Raw genomic sequence first — 21,699 nt, 5'->3', positions numbered from 1 at the left:
GATATCGGAGCGTTCAGTCTGAATTTTATATTTTTTATAAATGCCTGAATTATGATGGCTGCTATGAAAATAAAGCTTGTTGACGGAAACACAGCTAGACTGAGCAAGTGCTCGATGGGTAAGCGTTGGCATTAATGAGCCTTACTGCTTACTGCATAAATTCTACAGTACAGCAGTGTTCAACCCGACGCGTTCCTTGTGGGATGACCGACCGCGCATGCGCAGTAGGCGGCTGAAAAAGTGCCGTGGAGCGCTTGAAGTTCAAAGCGCGCAGACTGGAAAAGTCGCGTAAGAAGACAGGATGAGCAATGCCCGATTGTGTTCATAGAGACAGTAAAAGAACTGTTACGCGACAGACAGAGGACTAAACTGAATGGGTGGTCTGGGACAGATGGCAGATTTATAGAGTAGGATAAGTGTAAGGTAAGTAGTTCTTACTGTAACCTCCCTTGTTTACGGTTTAAACAGATATGAATGTCGATCTGAATGTGTGAATGTCGTATCGCTTAAAAGTGTCTTCAGTTTTTGGTTAAACATTACCTTGAGGTGCGCATTGTAAGGATACGATTAAGGAAGCGGAAAGGAACATTTGCACAGGTTACACTCTACTACATTTCTGGGGTTTTTTTTATACTTTCTTAAACGAATTTCTAGTAAGGCAATTATATCATCAGACCTGTCTGGATATTTCTGGCTCTCCGTGCCGTTCAAGCTCATTTGACAACAGCCCAGTGGCCTGCCAGGCTCTTTTCTTTTCAGTCTTAATGACATTGCAAACACAAGACCAAGACATTTCACAGTGCATACTTAACCGCTTCCAGCTCACCAGGCCTGGGCTTGCCCCGTCTCTTCAGACGCCACTGGAAACCTCCGAGAGATCCCTGGTGGCAGTTGTACCTCTGATGATGCCGAGTAGGGCTGATCTCCTGGCAAATTCTGGTTTTGAGAATAAAAATCTCTGACAGATTTAGCTCTTTGCCGAATATGACACAAATGAGTTGTGTGTGAACGTTACAACGTTTTTAAGTTGTGCACGGTCTCTATTTTAGCCTGTGGTTTTCATGAACCTAATCGGACAGAACTAAGAATTAATTGATTAATTTAACAACAGTAATGTAAGATATGGCACATGTACACATGGGGTGTTGTAGATAATACTGAATTTCCTGCTTGTGGAAGGTTGAAGAAGGTGAGGGTCCCTCAGCGGTCCCACCGTAAACTTTGTGTGCTGGAGGCAGAGACTGACTCCAGTAGGTGGGGAAACCTGGTGGGCTGCGTGGGCCCTGGTTGCTATAGCAGCCATCTGCTGTTGGAGAACATTCCACATATGCCCACGCATGGCATCCAGTCAGAGATACCGAGAGCTAACTTTGACCATGTTCTCTGAACGCGTGGAAAATGTTGAGTAGTGTCATGAGGCAACTTCATCCAGTTTTGATTACAACGTCCTTCTCTTGATCAAGCTGTTTTACTAGAATCGATGTTCATAATAAAATGGACTTTTACTGGTTGTGCTAACATAACTAGGGCTCTCTGAAATATTTTTCCATTTTAATTCTTATAAATGTATTTATTCACCTCTGAAATGTGTGATAATGGAGTGGATGGGAAAAAATAACCTGCAATATGACAAATCCTATTTAATCACTGTTCAACAAAGCGTTTGGGCATTTACTGTTTGCTTTTGTAGAAGCATTTACATGTAAATAATCTGTGCATTTCATGCAAAGAACTATTTCACAATATTACACATTCTTCCATTTGTAAAATAAAAGTGCTTCACGTTTGACCTCAACATAAAAAATGTATCAAATAAATGGGGAGACCTGAAATAAACTTGAAATAAACTGAAATAACTTGCATTATGAAGGCCTTTTTATTCCGTCATTCCCCTGCAGTCTACTCTACTCATAATGTGCTGATGTGGAAAGAGAAAAGAAGATCCAATAAGGAGCAGCAAAACAGAACAGGCAGAATAGGAAGCTTCAGGGATCATTGTAGTGCAAGTATTAGTCAGGCTGTGACACACACCTCTCACATGGCCCCAAGAAGAAAAAAAAATCCCATGGTCGGGAAAGAACACCAGTCTGCAAAATTCCCAGATCTTTGGTGAAATTTTAAAAATAACACCGTTTTAGGAAGTGTTATTCAGTTTAGTAACAGCAAAGAGCAAATATTCATCCAATATTCATCTTAGATATCCATTCAGCCCAAAGGCCGATGCAAAACAGAAGTGAACCACGCTTACTGATGTCATCTTGTCTATGAGCCGCATTCTGTAAGCAACTTCTGTAAGATCCGTGTGTTTTTACATCATCAATCAAACAAGGTTGCTGTTGATTTCAGTAACTGACGAATAGAAATATTCACATAATAACTACATTATGAATGTGCAACAAGTTGTTAGGTGATCAAGGTACATTTTTATTCGCTCTCAATAACACATTAATCAGAAGGCAAAGTGAGTAGATAGGAAAGCACATGTCTAATTTAGCATTGCTTAATACACCAATGCCTTAAAAACATAAAATTGTTTTCCTAGCGGTTAAGGAAGCGGCCCTGTAATCAGAAGGTTGCCGGTTCGAATCCCCATCCGCCAAGGTACCACTGAGGTGCCACTGAGCAAAACCAAAACACCGTCCCCACACACTGCTCCCCGGGTGCCTGTCATGGCTGCCCACTGCTCACCAAGGGTGATGGGTTAAAAGCAGAGGAGACATTTCGTTGTGTGCACTGTGTGCTGTGTATCACAATGACAATTACTTCACTTAATGATCTATAATCATGTTAGGACCAGACAGCTCCACATGATGACAATTTAATCATCATACTGTAGCCAAATTACTGTAAATTTCTGACTATAAGCCGCTACTTTTTTACATGCTTTGAGAACTGTGACTTTTACAATGATGCAGGTAATTCATGAATTTTTATAGGATAACTACATTCCTGCCGCCAACACATTTAACCTGGTCATATAAGACCAATGAAACAGGTCAAGGTGTTGGACCAATAAAACGGTTTCGGCAAACTCACTCATACTCAAGTCTTCATAGCATATTGTGCATATGATGCGAATTTGAAGTCAGTTTGGCTGTCAAAGAAAGAAATAGAGCTGCTGCACGAAAGCTTGAACGCACAGGAGGACGATGGCGATAGTGATTAATGACTTTTGCGTTTCCTGTATTTGCACAGAGAAAGTGTGTGACGAAGCAATTGCATACACTAAGAAAAACCTTAATCTTAAAAATTTAAGGCAACTGGCTGCAAAGCATTTTTTAAAGTTCTATCAACTTCACGCCTGAAGTTGACGGGGAATAAAGTTAATAAAGACGTTTTGACGGGGACACTTGCGGCTTGTAGACAAGTGTGGCTTATTTATTTGCAACCAATGTGCAATCTTCTTTTAAAAATCTGTAGGTGAGGCCTACATACAGGGGCGGAAGTCCGGAATTCACGGCATTATAATGTAGACAATTTTCAGCAACTAATTGGACATAGTTTGTAATTGTTAATTTAAAATCTTTGTTACAACAGTTATTACTAAGATAAGTCCAGATGCAGGAAGACCCAGTGTACGACTACCCTGACCCACATCCTGTGGGAGAACGGCGAGCATGCCCCCAGCGAGGTTCTCTGAAGAGCATCAGTGTGCTGGACAGACTGCTGCTCACACACCCGGTCTGGCTGCAGCTGTCCATCAACTCGGCCACAGCGCTGCACATCTTGCAGCGAGAGCCCCCCGGAGTAAGAACGCGATACGACACGCCACGCCACGAAACATACTGCGAAACAGAAATGTATAACCGCAAATGGTGCTTTTGCAGACGTTCCTGGTGCGCAAATCTAACACCTCCCAGAAGAAGCTGCTCTGTCTCAGACTGGCAGATGACAGCATGCCCTCTTTTGTCAAGCAGTTTGTCATTCGTGAGGTGGACTCAAGTGAGTAAGAAACAAAGAAAAATAATGGAGGAAAGAAAACGCATACATTCACTGTATTATTGGTTAGAAAGTTGTTGTTCTTAAGAAGGTCACCAGTCCCTTTTCTGCAGGCACTTAACACCGTATCTTCCACAGCCTTCTCCTTGGAGAGTTCTGCCATTAGTTTCCCTGACCTCTGCCGACTCATTGCTTTCTACTGCGTCAGCAGGTATGATTCAGTGAATTGAAATAACATTTTGAACGGTACGCTGAAATGATTAGTAGGATTTCATCATTAGATATGGTGACAGGACAATGCTGTTTGTTATAGGGACGTCTTGCCTTACACCCTCGGGTTGCCTGAGGCAATAAACAGAGCATCTTCCCACAAACAACTGGAATCTATTTCCCATATGGGTGTGGGTGAGTATGGGAAGAAACCCATATTAAACAAACAAACAAACAAATAAATAAATAAGCTAATAATTAAAATTTTACATTTACATTTCTGCCATTTTTATCAGACGGCCTTATCCAGAGCGACTTACAATCAGTAGTTACAGGGACAGTCCCCCCCTGGAGCAACTAAGGGTTAAGTGTCTTGCTCAGGGACACAATGGTAGTAAGCGGGATTTGAACCTGGGTCTTCTGGTTCATAGGCGAGTGTGTTACCCACTAGGCCACTACTACCCTATAAACAAATAAGCTTAGATGAGAGCCAATTATAGTAGCAGTTTGTAGCATCTGATTTTATTTCAGCAAGCGTGTTTCAGTAGTTTTTGAAAATATGCTGGAATCTCTTTCGGAACAAGGCCAATTAAATGTCTGCATCAAGATAGAAATGTTCAGAGCAAATTTGGGACTAAGAAAATTAAGTAACCAATTGATTAACCAAAGATCACTAAAACACTTGGTTAATATTCAGGGTGAAAGCTTTTATTGAACTGTGAAGAATAATTGGAAAAACCACTTCAGTTTGCTAGGGATTACTGAGAAAAGGTTGTGTGTCTGATTAGTCTAGATTTTTTTTTTAGAAAGAAAAGCACACAAAAGAAAGAAAGAAAGAAAGAAAGCACACGAACCTTCATGCATAATTGTTGGTTTTTTTTCTTTTCTGATGGCACAGACACATTCCAGGAATATACAGTCTCAACATGTCTTACTGTGTCACTGGAGACTTGTCTCTCCCATCTCTAAAGGTTATGCAACTGTAGATGAAAATAAATGCTGACATGTTGCATGAGCGCTCGGAAAGATGTTAGGCCAGTCAGGGCATTTTTCTTTTTAGAACTTTCACTTCTCTTTTACATCATGCTCACTGTGACACACCATTAGTTCAGATGACATCTGATCCCTCCATTTTTAGACATTTTTCCATTTGATTTTCTTTCTGTTTATGTAGAGTTTTGGAGCTCACATCTTAACTTCAGGGGACCTCGCAGTGGCCCTCCTCCCGTGTCTGGGTCCCCAGAAACGACGGCTTCCGTGGCCCATGTTACCTCCCGTCTCCAGGAAGGCATTACTGTGTTCCAAGAGTTTTGTCCCATACGCACACGAAGCCCCAGAGAGCTGGACATTGGTGCAGGCCAGGGCGCCCTTTGCTTTATCAACCCCCTTTTTCTGCAGGATCAGCCAGGACGTGGCACCCAGCACCGCCGGCATCAATTCAAACGCAGCATCAAAGTGCGTGTCTCCACTGAGAACTCCAGCCTTCTGTCTCCACCAATCTCCCCGCCCCCGCCACCGCCAGTGCTGGCCAAATCTAAGAACAAAGCAAAGATCATGGCTCAGAAGGCCAGTGAAGGACAGGAGGGCAAAGAGGACACAACAGAGAAGTCCATTCCTGTCCAGGAGGAATGCGACTACCTACATCCCAGTCTGACTCTACCAAAGACTGGCACTGCCGTCTCACCCACCCTGTCGCCAACAGCTGAAGATGATGAATATCAGATGCCCAGAGGACTCCTGCAGTTACAGGTACTGAGGAGCTTGAGCACCATTTTCATATGTATAAATGATACAAATTTACTGTATAAATGCATAAAAATGTCTACAGGCCAGATTTAATAATTAGAATATTACTTATAATATACATAGCACATGGGAAGTGTTTGCTAATGTCACAAAAGTGTGTCAGAGTAGAATTAGAGAACAAACTAGGGCTGCAACTAACGATTATTTTAATAATCGATTAATCTGTAGATTCTTTTTTTTTATTAATCGTAGAATCGGATTAAAAAAGCATTCATTTCCAACCCTTTATTCAAAAACAGAACCAAAATCTTTAGAAAGTGCACAAACATGTTGCTCCTTGAGCTGTTTTAATAATAATAAAATAAAATAACAATGGACTAACACAAAAAACATACACATGTATGCTTTACATCTGCCAAATATAAACTTTTTTTTTTAAATAAAGTTCCACCTGAGCTGCCAGAACGATAAATAATTTATAAAAAAAATAAGAACAATACAAATCAGAAAATTTAACAGGATTTGTTTGAATGTCAGAACTTGTTCTCTACACTACACTGCAGATGCACACACTCGCAGACGCACACACTCACACACTCACAAACTCTCACACTGACACACACACACACACACACTGCAAAGAATGCTTTTCTAACTTAGTAGTTTTGTCCTGATTTCAGTCCAAATCTCTAAAAAATCTTAAATCAAGATATATTTACTAGACACTTGAAATAGCATAAGAAATTGTCTTGTTTTCTGATAAAACATCTCAAAATTAAGTGATTGTTTAAAACAAGCAAAATTATCTGCCAATGGGGTAAGAAAACTAATCTTAATGAGATATAATCTCAAACAGAAGTTTTAAGCATCACTTCATTTTCTCATGCCATTTTTCTTGTCTAGTAATCTTGACGGGTAAACATTTACAGCATTTATCAGACGCCCTTATCCAGAGCGACAATCAGTAGTTACAGGGACAGTCCCCCTGGAGCAACTTAGGGTTAAGTGTCTTGCTCAGGGACAGAGACGCAGAGAACAGTCCGAACGCTGTTTCATCCCCCCTCCACACCTGTAGGTGGCGCTGTAAGTCCCCGTTTAGTTCTTCTCTGTGGTGAGTTAAACACCAGCACATTACAAACAGCAGGGACATTACGTTCCTCACTTCAAAACGGAACAAAAGTAGGATTCTGTAGTGACTTCCCCTGCAGCGGAACTCCCTTCTTCCTCATCAAACACTCCAACATGTTTGCGTTTCAGGTGCAGGATCATTGCCGTGGTGCTCCCGTGCCGTGCCATGTCGCTTTTGTATATTTTCGCGCAGATTTCTCTGCCTCCGCCATGTATCTGTCCTCTACCTCCGCTCGTTTTTTTTTTTTGCTCCGCGCTGTCTATGAGGCGCCAAACTCTGCTAGCATCTGTGCACGAGAGAGACCGAGTGTGTTGACTCCACTCCGCGCTCAAATAGTTTTTTTTTATAATCAAACGTCTCCGCGTGCGCGACATAACGAATCGATTAGGAAATTCGTTGCCAACTCTTTTAGTAATCGATTTTTATCGACTCAATCGATTCGTTGTTGCAGCCCTAGAACAAACTAATAAAAAAAGACTACTTGGTAATTTTCTGTATCTCAGAGTAGAAAGTTTCAAATGAGAGGAGCCCATAGAGATGACAATTTAAATCTTGAATAAGTCATACGGGCCCTTCTTTGCTTGTAATGTAATCTGTTGCTTTGCCTTGATCATGGGCCATCAGAAGATATGACAAATGCCACATCTGTTATGGTCATCTCTCATGGAAATCAATTATCAGCACTTTAATTTAAACATTCATATTGTTGATCTACTTTGCTAACACTGCTAACACCCTCTTAAGTATTCTGGGAGTGGGAAATACATAAATAAAAAAACGGTTGCAAGAAATCGTATGGTGACTGTTAAAATATCTGGATGACTTGGCTAAGTAAATTTGGGTAGACAAAAGGGATCAAATAATAAAAACAACAAAACAGATCTATTGGAAATTGTTCATGACACTGTCATGACAGCAGCACCAACTCCCTCTCGCACCTGTTCCCAACTCACCCCAAATAACGCCCATTCCTCATCCCTTGCAGACGGTGGGACTTGGGTCCTGGTGCCAGTCTATTTTAATTTCCTATGCCAGAGTGTGTTAATCCATCAGGTCTTTGTTCGGTTCCCCTGTCTGCTGTGCCTCCTGTGTCACAGCCAGGTTCCCTGTGTCTCGTTCCCATGTCCTGCATCTGCGCCTGGATCTCACTCTTTGTTGTCTTTATACTCACATGATACACTGTAAAAAATAACTTAAAGATTTAACACAGCTGCGTGAAGTTGAGAAAAAAAAAAAAAGTGAAGTGATTGTCACTTGTGATACACAGCAGCACAGCACACGGTGCACACAGTGAAATTGTCCTCTGCATTTTACCCATCACCCCGAGTGAGTAGTGAGCAGCCGTGACAGGCACCCGGGAGCAGTGTGTGGGGACAGTGCTTTGCTCAGTGACACCTCAGTGGCACCTTGGTGGATCGGGATCTGAACCGGCAACCTTCTGATTACAGAGCCGCTTCCTTAACCGCTAGGCCACCACTTTTAACAGTGTACTTACACTGTCTGGTGCCTCATTCAATTCAGCTATTAGATTTAATGATAACCTATGTGTCACAATGGGCTGGACATGGCGAGGAAGGAGGACGCATACGCACCACATCACAGGACAGGGGTTTAATGCATAATAAACACAACAAGGGAACATCACCAGACATGGAACTGTGGGACAGACGTCGTCCCCCTCCCCCGGCTCCCTGGATCTCAGTGGGGCGTCGATCGGCTGCGTCCAAATATGGTCAGGTCATTCTGGGCTGGACATGGCGAGGAAGGAGGACACATATGCACAACATCACAGGATGGGGGTTTAATACATAATAAACAGGACGGGAACATCGCCACACAATGACCTGACGTCGAACAGACATGAACAGGATAGCTTTATACAATTATACACAGGTGAACACGATCAGGGAACATTACACAGGATGAACATGAAACTCCGGACCCGGAGTAACCCCTGCCGGACCGGATCAAGACATTATGTCATTGTCATAGGTTATTCTTAATACTTTAAATGTTTGGCTGCAAGTTCAATCTGTGATGCTCAGTTGTGGTGTTATCTCTTAAAGGTTTGTCCGCAGGGCAGTCAGGAGGAAGAGGAAGAGACTGATGCTGAAGCAGAACTGGTGCTGGAGAAGACACGCGCCCCTTCCCTGAGTGAGCTGGACAGCAGCAGTTCCATCAGCAGCCTTGAGGAGGCCGAGGAGAGCCCAGAGCGTCCTCACCTCACACGGGGCACCAGCCACCCGGTTTTACCAAACCCCAACCCGCCTCGCCATTGTGTCTCGGCCCTCCGCAAGATGAGCGCCGCTTTTGTCTCCTTCTTCGTGCCAGAGAAGCGCGTTGGGCGGCTGGTGGAAGATTTGTCCCGTGACCGGCGCATGGCTTTCGGTACTCTGGTGCAGGACTTCCTCCGACAGCAGAGGGAAGCACTGAAGGCCGGGCAGTGGACGTCAGGCATGGAGCTGCTGCGGAGCATCCGCCTCTTCCTCTCCCAGGCCAAGAACTTCCTCTTGGAATGTGGAGAACTGCAGCCTCCTATTGAGATCCTTCTACCTGAAGATGAAAAGGGTATTGTGACACATCATTTCACACAACAGCCTGAAAAAAGCAGACAGTTAATAATTAAAGTCATTGTTAACATATCTGATGAAAATGTTTTAAAAAACTAGACTGAATCTCTTCAGTTTTACAATTAATTATACAATTAATTGTAAAAAACCTTTTTATTAAGAGACAATTTACAATTTCAGGGTAGCATTATTCCAATGGTACAAAAAAGGCTGTAGAAGAAGAAGAGGGAACTAGGTTAATAGACAAAAGGACATTGCACTGAAATAATATGACTTCTTCGTTTGTATTTGCATATCTTTTTAATGGTTGGAACCTGACATTCTGTCCTCAGACCAGGCCTTAGAGAAGGCCCTGTTTCGTTGTGTGCTGAAGCCTCTGAAAGCACAGATTGATGGAACACTCCGAACCCTGCACAAAAAAGATGGATCCTACCAAAGGATGACAGAGAGCATGCAGATGGCCAGGGAGAGGTCGCCTCTGGCTCTTTTTGGGGTAAAGGTGGGTGTGCCAGATGCCCAGGGCATGGAGGGCGTGAAGCAGAAGCTTACCCTACTGCAGCGTGCATATTCCCCCATCGACAAAGTGCTGCTGCTGCTGCAGATGTCCAAACTCATCTACAAGGCTATGAGTAAAGAGGCAGGTGAGGGGACATTCAGTCATCACAGTCATATAAGGACTGTTTTTGTAATGGTCCTCGTGGTCTCCAAAAATATATTATTCTAGACTGTATCTATGGAAGATAACCTGTTTCATCTGATTTTGTCTTTGAATTGCAAACAGGTTTTTTTTTAAACAATGTTTCTGAATATTTTGCTCTACAATGTTGCGGTAAATAATTTAATTTTACTTTTTTAATAACAATAAATTCAGTTGAATCTGAGCACGCTGAATAATATCACTTGAAATTTGGTCCTTTTACCGTGAATCTTTTGAGTTTATTGGCAATGAAAAGTATTCACTGAAATTATTTACAGCAAAAGTGTTGAGGCAAAGTATACAGAGACATTGTTTAAATACAAAAAAAATCTGATTTTCATCCATATTTCATCAGTCAGATTTTCATCCGTATGTCAACGAAATGCTGACTGAAAGAAGTGTACATTTTAAACGTCTGAATACACAGCAGTTCTTTATGTACAGTATTATAAAAATGGTGTGTGTGGGAGGTGTGTGTAGTACAATAGTCGGGCTGTTTTTCCACTGTATCGTTGCAGGACAGGAGTTCGGAGCTGATGAGTTCCTGCCAGCTCTCTCCTACGTGATTGTACAGTGCAACATGCCTGAGCTTCTTCTGGAGGTGGAGTACATGATGGAGCTTTTAGAGACCCCATGGCTAACAGGAGAGGGTATGAACATCCCACTTACTACCATTGTGTCCCTGAGCAAGACACTTAACCCTAAGTTGCTCCAGGGAGACTGTCCCTGTAACTACTGATTGTAAGTCGCTCTGGATAAGGGCGTCTGATACATGCTGTAAATGTAAATGTAAATGTAAATGAATATATGTGCCAATTATCACAGAGAGGAGAGGCCTCTTAATTGCCACACAATAGCCTTTCTGTTGGTGTGTAATTATTTCTGTTACCCAGAACACAACATTAAATGACAGAGTTCGACAGAGCAATGACAGAGCCTGATGACTGACAGGTCAGTCAGGACGCTTCCAACCTGTGCGTGTGTCTCTACAGGGAGTGCAGAATGATTAGGCAAATGAGTATTTTGTCCACATCATCCTCTTCATGCATGTTGACTTACTCCAAGCTGTATAGGCTCGAAAGCCTACTACCAATTAAGCATATTAGGTGATGTGCATCTCTGTAATGAGAAGGGGTGTGGTCTTATGACATCAACACCATATATCAGGTGTGCATAATTATTAGGCAACTTCCTTTCCTTTGGCAAAATGGGTCAAAAGAAGGACTTGACAGGCTCAGAAAAGTAAAAAATAGTCCGATATCTTGCAGAGGGATGCAGCACTCTTAAAATTGCAAAGCTTCTGACGCGTGATCATCGAACAATCAAGCGTTTCATTCATAATAGTCAACAGGGTCGCAAGAAGCGTGTGGAAAGGGGCAAAATAACTGCCCATGAACTGAGAAAAGTCAAGCGTGCAGCTGCCAGGATGCCACTTACCACCAGTTTGGCCATATTTCAGAGCTGCAAATCACTGGAGTGCCCAAAAGCACAAGGTGTACTCAGAGACATGGCCAAGGTAAGAAAGGCTGAACACAAGCTGAAACGTCAAGACTGGGCCAAGAAATATCTCAAGACTGATTTTTGTAAGGTTTTATGGACTGATGAAATGAGAGTGAGTCTTGATGGGCCAGATGGATGGGCCCGTGGCTGGATTGGTAAAGGGCAGAGAGCTCCAGTCCGACTCAGACGCCAGCAAGGTGGAGGTGGAGTACTGGTTTGGGCTGGTATCATCAAAGATGAGCTTGTGGGGCCTTTTGGGTTGAGGATGGAGTCAAGCTCAACTCCCAGTCCTACTGCCAGTTTCTGGAAGACACCTTCTTCAAGCAGTGGTACAGGAAGAAGTCTGCATCCTTCAAGAAAAACATGATTTTCATGCAGGACAATGCTCCATCACACGCGTCCAAGTACTCCACAGCGTGGCTGGCAAGAAAGGGTATAAAAGAAGAAAAACTAATGACATGTCCTCCTTGTTCACCTGATCTGAATCCCATTGAGAACCTGTGGTCCATCATCAAATGTGAGATTTACAAGGAGGGAAAACAGTACACCTCTCTGAACAGTGTCTGGGAGGCTGTGGTTGCTGCTGCACGCAATGTTGATCGTGAACAGATCAAAACACTGACAGAATCCATGGATGGCAGGCTTTTGAGTGTCCTTGCAAAGAAAGGTGGCTATATTGGTCGCTGATTTGTTTTGTTTTTGAATGTCAGAAATGTATATTTGTGAATGTGGAGATGTTATATTGGTTTCACTGGTAAAAATAAATAATTGAAATAGGTATATATTTGTTTTTTGTTAAGTTGCCTAATAATTATGCACAGTAATAGTCACCTGCACACCACCAGTGGTGGCCTAGCGGTTAAGAAAGCGGCCTCGTAATCAGAAGGTTGCCGGTTCGAATCCCGATCCGCCAAGGTGCCACTGAGCAAAGCACCGTCCCCACACGCTGCTCCCCGGGCGCTGGTCATGGCTGCCCACTGCTCACTCAGGGTGATGGGTTAAATGCAGAGGACAAATTTCACTGTGTGCACCGTGTGCTGTGTTGCTGTGTATCACATGTGACAATCACTTCCCTTTTCTTTCTTTTCTTTTCTCTAAAATAGCTAAAAATAAAAACAAACTAAAAACTACTCCCAAAACCATTCAGCTTTGATATGAGTTTTTTGGGTTCATTGAGAACATGGTGGTTGTTCAATAATAAAATTATTCCTCAAAAATACAACTTGCCTAATAATTCTGCACTCCCTGTATATGACATGCGCAAACATGATGATTAAATATTTTGTTAGTTTCTTGTTTTATTGAAGTATTTATGTAAATGCTGAGGACACCTTTAACCAGTATGCCACACACTTAATGCTTAGTGCTGCCAGATTTAAAATAGTTCTCACAATATCTATTTGAATTTGATGTTGCTTATTAACAGTACGAGAAATAAGAATACCCAGCTTTCAAAGAACCACAGGAATCTTCTATATTCCAATTTTCCCTGATTAATTTAGCCATAGAATGTCAAAGCTAATGGTTCCCCTTGTGTCTCTTTCAGCGGGCTACTATCTGACAAGTGTATATGCCAGCCTCTGTCTCATCCAGAGCCAGCCAGAGGCTCCGCCCACTAGTAAGTTGACACGGGAGGCTTGCCAGTCCCTCCGAGAGTGGAGTCATCGACGTTCCAGAGAGGCTCAGAACCAGAAAAGTCAAGCGCTGCAACAGGTCAGTTAGTACTAAAGTGTTTCAAGTGAACACTGCAGCACAGCACACAGTGCACACAACAAACCCTTGGTGAGCAGTGGGCAGCCATCAAAGGACCTTCCTTCCGATTACGGGTCCGCTTCCTTAACTGCTAGGCCACCACTGCCTAGTACAATTTGTGATGTAAATATTGCACCGTGTTTAGAGACTGTTCAAATCCACTGATAAAAATCCATTTGTCCTACAGAGGTTTGTAAAGGTGCTGTTCCAGGACAACGACAGCACCATGGTGAAGACCCTGCAGTGGAATGCAGACAGCAGTGGAAAGGGCCTGGCCCTGCTCTGTGCTGCCAAGTTTGGGGTGCAAGATCACAATGAGTATTCTCTTTTCTGGAGAAAGGATGGGGAGACGCAGCTCCTTCCACCAGATGCCAAACTGGAGGATCTTCTGAGCCTCGGAATCACTGGAACGCCTCTGATCTACCAACTGTCTAACCAGGACAAGTTACGAAAACTTACCCGAGAGGGAGCTGTGGATGAGGTGGAATTTTCAAAGCTTCAGAAAACCACGAATTTGTAACATTGACCTTTCAGGAATTAATAATGTTACTAGATGTTACAGAGGAAATTGATTGGGTCATAGTGAGATCTGCTGTTTTTGAGATGTTTTGTGTGCTGAAGATTTCTGTGCCATTGCTTGGGAAAAAGCACTTTCTGTGTTATGAACATTTTGCAGTTGGACCATGAGACAGAAAATAACAATTAAGGTGGAACATTTATTTATTTGATGTGACCTAGGACTCCTCCTTCCTGTGGACAGTGAGACAAAAAATTCTAACCAGATCACAGTGGTAATGCAATTTTTAACATTTTCCCTTGCTTCTGTCTGGCAAAAACCTGATGACAAATTTTCTGTTGTGCTGCTGTATAACATTTCATTCTCCGTCTTAAATTCTATTTATCAAACCTATAGGCTTCTATAGACCCATAGATTATTCAGGCTTTGTTGCCCGAACTGAGGGTGGTACATCAACCAAAAATGAAACGTTATGTAAGATGTTCACCCACAACACTCAGAAAAGTAAGAAGAGAGAATAACTGATTTAGAAGCCTTACGGCATTCTGTCCTTGGCAGTATCAGTGCAAAATCCCAAGAGGGGGAGAATAACCTGCTGTTTTAATAGGAGAATTTCACTACAGAACACCAAATTTAAAGCCAGGAACAGTTTGGAAGAAAGAAGTGTGAGACGGTGCGGTGCTCTAGGGCATTACTGTGCGGGAGTTGGCATAGAAGACTGTATACTGTGTGCATGTAAAGGCAGATAACTTCTAGACCCCCAAGGAAATGAACCTCCGGTCCACCCCTTCAACACATTCCATACTTCTCTGAGCTGGAAACACACCCGCATTTAGATCTGCCCTATGTTCTCTGCAGCAAATTTTAGTTGATTTTCCCATGGTCTTAGGCTCAGTTCTTTGGCTAACGATCTGGCTTTCTGGGTGAATTGTGTCCTCAGCACCAGCAGGAGGCGTCATGAGAGCTCAGCTCCAGAAGATGGGTTTCCAATTCTTCCGCATCCTCTGAAAAGCGCTCGGTGAAGGACTGGATTAGGCCGGCTGCACTCCCCTCATACTCCAGCAGCTCCACAGTCTCGCCTGTAGGAGAATATATAGCTATAAACCACACTTATATAATGGCCAGTATAATATACATGCCTAACAACAATTAAACAGGTGCAAATGGTGCTAAACTGTGAAATTGTATAAAACTCAACTGATTTGCATGCACAGGTGTTTGAAATTTCAGAAGTCAATTGCATTTTGATCAATACAGGTTTGAAGTACACTGACCTTTGACCTTTGTGTTGGCCTGTACAAACATTTTACGCGCCTCCTTGCGCAGCAGAACTGTTTCTCTCAGCTTCAGGAAGTCATGTGAACCGTCAGAGGTCACCGCAGAGTAGCCCTCATACAGAGTACGCCCACCTTCAACGTCAGCTGTGGACTTGTGGACCTGGCACGAAGAGATCATTTACACATTTATTAGTGATATAATAAACATGAACACTAAAACACAGAAATGTTGGATTTGCAGGATGCCTACCTGCAGTTTGCAGAGGAATTTCTGAATGGCTGTCTTGCCCACAGTGTGGATCTTGTTGCGGTCCAGCCCAATGACCGCATCTGGACAGCCATCTGCTCCAGTGGTCTCGCTAAGTGTCACCAGCCCCTCGCCTGCCTCCAGCAGCACACGTAGGATGACAAAGCGGGCCTGCATATGGGCCTGAGAGAAGGTTGATACATGAACATACATACACACCCTCTACCATAGTTTTCTTGTTGCAACCTAACTGAAAGAGCAACACAGTCAACTTACATAACAACTCAAATAATGTTTGTAGCTAAATTCATGTGAGGCCATTATTGGGACTTTTTCCACAAAGCTGTAAAACATGACTGTGCGTTTATTCCTCTACCCACACCTATCAGTAGATGTTCATGATAAACAGATACCAATTTTACACCCACCTTAAAGATGATGTTTAAAAAGGGAAGCAGCTCAGACTACACTGTAAAGGCAATGACATTATTAACTGTGCTTCTATATGGTTTTAACCAGTTACTAATTAGATGAGAGGCTTCAGGACACTGGAACAGAATGTAAAAACTACATTTCTGCTCTGAGGAACGAAAACAAAGAAACTTTTGAATCCCGGCGTCATGGAAAAAGGAAGTACACGCTTTATTAAAAACTAAGTACAATGATAAGTCAAATATCACAGTAGTTAAAATAAATAAATAAATAAATAAATAAATGAAGGGACCATGAGCTTGATAAGAGGTGCACAATAAATAAATATTCAACCTGTCCTTGATTTATTTATTTAAGGGAATACTTTGTAAGGTTTGGCACTACCTACAGTCAGGATGACAAGTTCACTTTCCACCGTAATCATGAATACAAACCGAGCAAGTACATGTGCATTCACGGACAAGCTGAAGGAGTGGTGGAAGTTAAAGAGGCCAGGCTGCTTAACGGAGTCCAGGAAGTTTATGAGAAGGCAGTGAGTAAAAGTCTGCCTACAGTCTATTAATGAAAATCTATGAAGAGTAAACTAATGGTCAAAGAAGGACCAATTCTATCACTCACCTGTCGCCAGCTCTTGCTCTCGGGTGTGTAGAACTCCAGTCCCAGCAGACCGGCACGTACCATGTTAAGCCAGTTGATGTATACCACCTCCTCCGCTTCCTCCCCCTCATGGCCGAAGATACTGCTTGCAGAGATGCACAATCTCAGTGGTCTAGAAGTCGTGCTTATTTATGTATACACTGTATCCACATGGGACATTCAAGGTGCCACTGAGCAAAGAACAGTCCCCACACACTTCCCCCCCAGGCGCTTTTCATGGCTTCCGAGGGTGATGGTTTAAAATGCTCATATAGACTCCTCTCTGTATTGGACCCTAGGTGGTGGAAGATCTTCTTCTTAACACCTTCCTCTTTAGGGAATACTTAGACTAACTACTAACTTTCTTATTGTCTGACTATAAGCAAGAAAAACTACAATACAGTGAATATTGTATTCATAGTTGGGGTCCAGACTTGGGGTCCAGTTAGTGAACCAGGCTTATTTACTTCATTGATGGTACCATGAAAGCACGTTGTAAGCTGCACTGGAAGAGGGGGTCTGCCAAATGCCATAAATGTAAATGCAGTAGACACATTTTGTTGTGTGCACTGCTTGCTGTGCTTCACAATGACAATCACTTCACTTTCTAAAGAAATATGTGCGTGCCAGACCTCACCTGAGCACCTGCTTGTTCAGACACAGGTAGAGCCCCACACATTCTGCTCTACACTCCTCATAGGATGATGCAATAGTTGAGAATTTGCTATCCCAGGTCTCACTGCCCCTGTACCAGCTTGAGATCTGAAGCACAGAGATCAGGCATCACTGTTTAATATATTGAACATTTAACTTGCACCTTCATTTCATCAATAGTTTTATAACTGAACAAACTATGATATCTGTAAAACGTTATTAAACACTGGGTGATGCAACTCTTACTATTCCCCCAATAAAACCTCTGGAATAAACTCACCAGCTCTCCGGTCTCTGGATTACGAACACTGTTCTGGTCAAAGTTGAAGTTTTCCTTTTCATCCTTAAAAAAAGGCAGACATGTTTCTTTTTAGTGATTTTTAATTGTATGCATCATAACCTATAGTGTGCAGAACATTTACTACATGCGGATATGCTCACCTGAACAAAAAGCTTGCCACTGCCATGACCCAGCAGTTCATGAAGTCCCACCTGCACCTCAAAAGATGGTCCCTTCCACTTAATGTACGTATCCTGAGAGGAAAGATCCAATCACACACTGAATCAACTGAGAACCTCAAAACGTACATTTAAATGAAAGCACTCCTTTACAATAAGACACCAACAACAACATCAAAAACATCAGTAAAACAAAAAGAAGTAAGACACCTTATTATTCTCCTCTAGGAATGTCAGTTTTTCCTTTTGGGTGGTGTAGGCCACAGCAAGCACATTACCCAGAGACACGTTTTTAAAGCCCTCAGTCTGCCTGATGTCATCGTCTGCAGATATACAAAGCACAACCCCAATTTTAAGATTTAAAAATACAAACACTATTTATTTCAAACTTTTACTCAACTAACAATTGGGGATGTTTATGCCAGCTGGGATGCCACTGCCGGCAAATGTCAGCACGTCCAGGGAGGTGAAGTCTGGTTTGAGAAAGCGGTCCTTCTCAAAGGCCTGTGGCCAGGGCAGTTCAGGCAGTAGCACCTCTGCAGAGCTCACCAGCCGGGCAAAGCGGGCACTCATTGCCTTATTTACGACAGCAACAAAGCCTGAGAGTGAGGGAAATATGATTACAATTCTTCAATAAAGTCAAGTGGAAGCTCTTCATAAGCATTCAGGATGAATTCAAGGGTACCTTCAAACTCTCCTCTGGATCCAAAAGGATCTCTGTAGCTCTCAATGAAGCCAATGTAACTAAGAAACAAACAAAAAAAAAAAAGGATCATTATTAGGACCCAAACACCTCATTCTTATAATGACGCAATCAATTAAAACAAAGTATAAGGGTGTGAATGAAGCACCTCTCCACAATGGGCCCTTTGTCTTTGATCCAGAAGCGGGACCCTTCCTTGTGGGCATTCACAGAGCCAAAAGTAAAACTTTTTATGTATTCTTCCAGCATTCGCTTCTGATTCTCATTGGCTGCATAGGCCTATACAAAACACATAACAAATGGGGACTGATGTGGCCTGCGGACCGTAGTTTTCCCACCCATGGACTAAAGTTTAATTTGAAACAGTGAATTATCTGGGAACAAAACGATCACTGGAAAATGTTCAATGGTCAGGGGTAAGACGATAAACTAGTACAGAAGCAGAAAGTACAGAGCTTGCAAACATGCACGTCATGTGTATTGTTCTATTTTTTTTACTAAGCATCAAGAGTGTGATTCTCTGAAGACTAATCTGTGTTATTTTAATTATAAATCATTGTGATTGACCATTATCAGAAATAAAGAATGGGTAAAAAAAATCAACAATACTAGGCAGTCAATCAGCTTGCCTAGTAAGTTTAACTCACTTTGGCCTTTTCCAGATTTTGGCTCACTTTCTCCATAAGAGGAGCATAGTCACCTCTGCAAACCGTGAATACAGCATCTTCAAATTCATACGTCCCACATGGAGTGTCCTGCTCACAGTCAACAGTGCAATCTACCAAAAAAAAAGAGTGGAAACATTTCACTCCAGTAACCTAAAACCCAAAATGTCACTTGGACATCAGACTACACCCACCTTTTTTAACAGCAGATGCCAGTCGAACCTCATAGCACCGTTTTTCACCCACAGGCTTGGTCTTGAACAGGCGGGTATTGTAGGCACTCAGGTTCTATAGATATAGATATCAATTCATTCTATAATTGATATGCTGTCAGTTAAATAAGAGCAGTAAGGGTCATCACACCTGATTTAGGATAAATAAAGATAGATTTAGGATGAAAAAGGTGGTGTGGAAAAGGTTGTGACATGCATGACCATGGAGTTTGTAACTCTAGAACTTTCTAACAGGTACAGAATAGTCATTTCTGTGCAACTCACAGCTATCAGTTTTACGGTGTCAGATATCATGGAATGTGTTACATTTTTGGATTGTAACACCGCCTCGCAGTCATGAACTGTACCTTGGAATCCAGGAATCTCTGAGCCAGTTCTGCATCCTCTAAACCGCAATTTCCTGAGAAATATGTGGTAATGCCCTGCATAAGGAAGAAAATCAAGACAGTCATATTAAGATGTTGAACAGGGGGGTCAGGAAACAATGCTTTACTGCAAATTAACTATCGCACCTTGTCACCCAGGCCAAGCTGCTTTTGTTTGGTCTCCAAAGAGTAGAGCAGATGGGAGCAGTCATTCCAGAGAGCCTCCACCTCACTTGGGCTGTCCTGGAAAGCCTTGCTATGCCACACCAGATCTTTGAACTTGTTCTGTAAAAAGAGTTCAGCATTTTAATATTAAAATTGTCAATCTGGGTATCACATGAAAGGTGATAGTTAGAACATGAGTACGAGACAATTCATACCGCATTATGTTGTAGAAAAGTTTACCTTTGGCAAGTTGGGGATGAATTTGGTGTCACCAAATGACTTGTAGTTGCCCATGTTGGCATAGAGACCTGACGCATATACAAGGAAAGCCTGAAGAAAGCCAGAATAGTGTGGATTCAAAAAAATGCTTATTGTTTCGATTATTATCGTAAGATCACTAACTTGCAACGAACCTGGTACTCTTCCGGGCCGAGTCCGGCTGCTGCGGCCACGCTCTCCAGCTGCACCGGGGTCTGCTTGCGGAACAGTCTCTGCAGGAGAACGTAGATGGACGTGGCCTCGGGGGAGGTTTGCAGCAGCACCACCAGGCCACCGTACCACGATGCCCGAGAGAGGTAGTGAGCGTAAAGCTGCTCCTTCGGGGACAACAGCCGGAAGGCCTCGCCGCAGTCCAGAGCAGAGACGCCGATGTCGTTTGGCAGGTAGTACTGGGAGTCAACCATGATGAGTCTCAAGCCACTTCACTAACTGCACAGTATTAAGATGTAGCTACAAAGAGAAAAAACAACAATTAATAAGGCATGAGAATTGGAGTTTTACATTTAAAGACCTTGATCATCGCGTGTTAGTAAAACTATATTCTAATACTGGACCACCGTGTCACCTCGCTTTCCCTTTGTTAACCGAGTTCACTCGTTTCTGTGAGGTTTACGGTAAATCTCGTCGCAAGTAAATTCTGCCATCTTCTCATATCCGACAGGCAGCATCTGCCTGCGCATCCTCGATCTCACCCCTGGTGGAGTTAACCCGCTAGCTAACTGGTAGCCCACCTACTTGTTAGCTTTACTGGCTGTTGTACGTTGCTATACGTGTCCTAATTTGCAAGAAATGAGTTGCAGAAAACCTGCTGGCGGAAGACCACCGACTCCCACAAACACATTGGCGAAATATTTGGATCGGTATTTGAATCAACTGTATACCTGTTTTCTCTGTGCACCACTGTCAAAATGCAGCCTCACGCCTTTAGTAACTTCCTCTGTTCGTTCATTCTCGGTCCCGCCCTCTAGCCAATCAGCGCGCCGCAGAAAGACAGACGGTCACATAAACCAATCACAGGCAAGTTATCAGCCGCTTTGTTTGTTTCCTTCATGCACGTCAATATGCGTCAATTTGGACATACGCAGCCTTAAAATACTTTAGCATCATTATTCTAACTTTATATATACAAAAAAAAAGATGAAAAGAAAAATCCAGTGATACATTTTAAGTGCGACCCCAATGAAGGCACAAGCTGTTTTGAAAATGATTCTTGGCATAAAAGTAAGAATGGCTAGGAATACAACATTGACGTTGTTTAAAATGGCCTAAACTATTTCCAGCCATATTTTTCTATTGCAAAATAAGACCTCAGAGGAGTAAAGCAAACATAAACAGGAAAATGGGTTGATTTTAGTAAATTGACAGAGTACCGACCACCCAGAGTTTTTTTTTTATCTTAGTGGATCATTCCCATAGATAAGAAACTGAAACATCACCTTTTTTAACCAAAAAGTAAGTTTAAGTATTCTTTAACTATGTAATTTTACAGCCACTTTTAAAAGAAACTCGCGTCATTTATAATTT

The 21,699-nt window shown here is 42.5% G+C and overlaps 2 protein-coding genes across 3 annotated transcripts; one reads left to right on the top strand and one right to left on the bottom strand.

Annotated features, from left to right (window-relative positions):
- The first annotated feature begins 240 nt into the window (after positions 1-240).
- rin1a (Ras and Rab interactor 1a) lies at positions 241-15,333 on the top strand. Of its 2 annotated transcripts, XM_028982898.1 has the most exons (11): positions 241-423; positions 3,538-3,747; positions 3,828-3,942; positions 4,078-4,150; positions 4,253-4,344; positions 5,324-5,898; positions 9,091-9,592; positions 9,927-10,235; positions 10,810-10,941; positions 13,338-13,504; positions 13,731-15,333. In XM_028982898.1, exons 2-11 carry the CDS (start codon positions 3,559-3,561, stop codon positions 14,061-14,063), a joined length of 2,487 nt encoding a protein of 828 aa, XP_028838731.1. In that variant the 5' UTR covers positions 241-423; positions 3,538-3,558; the 3' UTR covers positions 14,064-15,333. The 2 variants fall into 2 exon arrangements, with proteins under 2 accessions (XP_028838731.1, XP_028838732.1); XM_028982899.1 differs by lacking the exons at positions 13,338-13,504; positions 13,731-15,333 and adding an exon at positions 11,185-11,217.
- On the bottom strand, positions 14,246-21,130 carry dpp3 (dipeptidyl-peptidase 3). The gene is made up of 18 exons (XM_028982900.1): positions 21,057-21,130; positions 20,310-20,625; positions 20,137-20,226; positions 19,879-20,016; positions 19,714-19,788; positions 19,328-19,421; positions 19,116-19,246; positions 18,617-18,747; positions 18,451-18,509; positions 18,170-18,364; positions 17,976-18,088; positions 17,748-17,840; positions 17,587-17,649; positions 17,290-17,414; positions 16,635-16,755; positions 15,588-15,767; positions 15,335-15,497; positions 14,246-15,139 (listed from the first exon to the last, which is right to left on the bottom strand). Exons 2-18 carry the CDS (start codon positions 20,577-20,579, stop codon positions 14,997-14,999), a joined length of 2,184 nt encoding a protein of 727 aa, XP_028838733.1. The 5' UTR covers positions 20,580-20,625; positions 21,057-21,130; the 3' UTR covers positions 14,246-14,996.
- Between the last annotated feature and the right edge of the window lie 569 nt (positions 21,131-21,699).

The sequence above is a fragment of the Denticeps clupeoides genome, chromosome 6 (assembly GCF_900700375.1).
Source record: "Denticeps clupeoides chromosome 6, fDenClu1.1, whole genome shotgun sequence".
NCBI lineage: Eukaryota > Metazoa > Chordata > Actinopteri > Clupeiformes > Denticipitidae > Denticeps > Denticeps clupeoides.
This window is presented reverse-complemented; position numbering and strand designations above follow the sequence as displayed.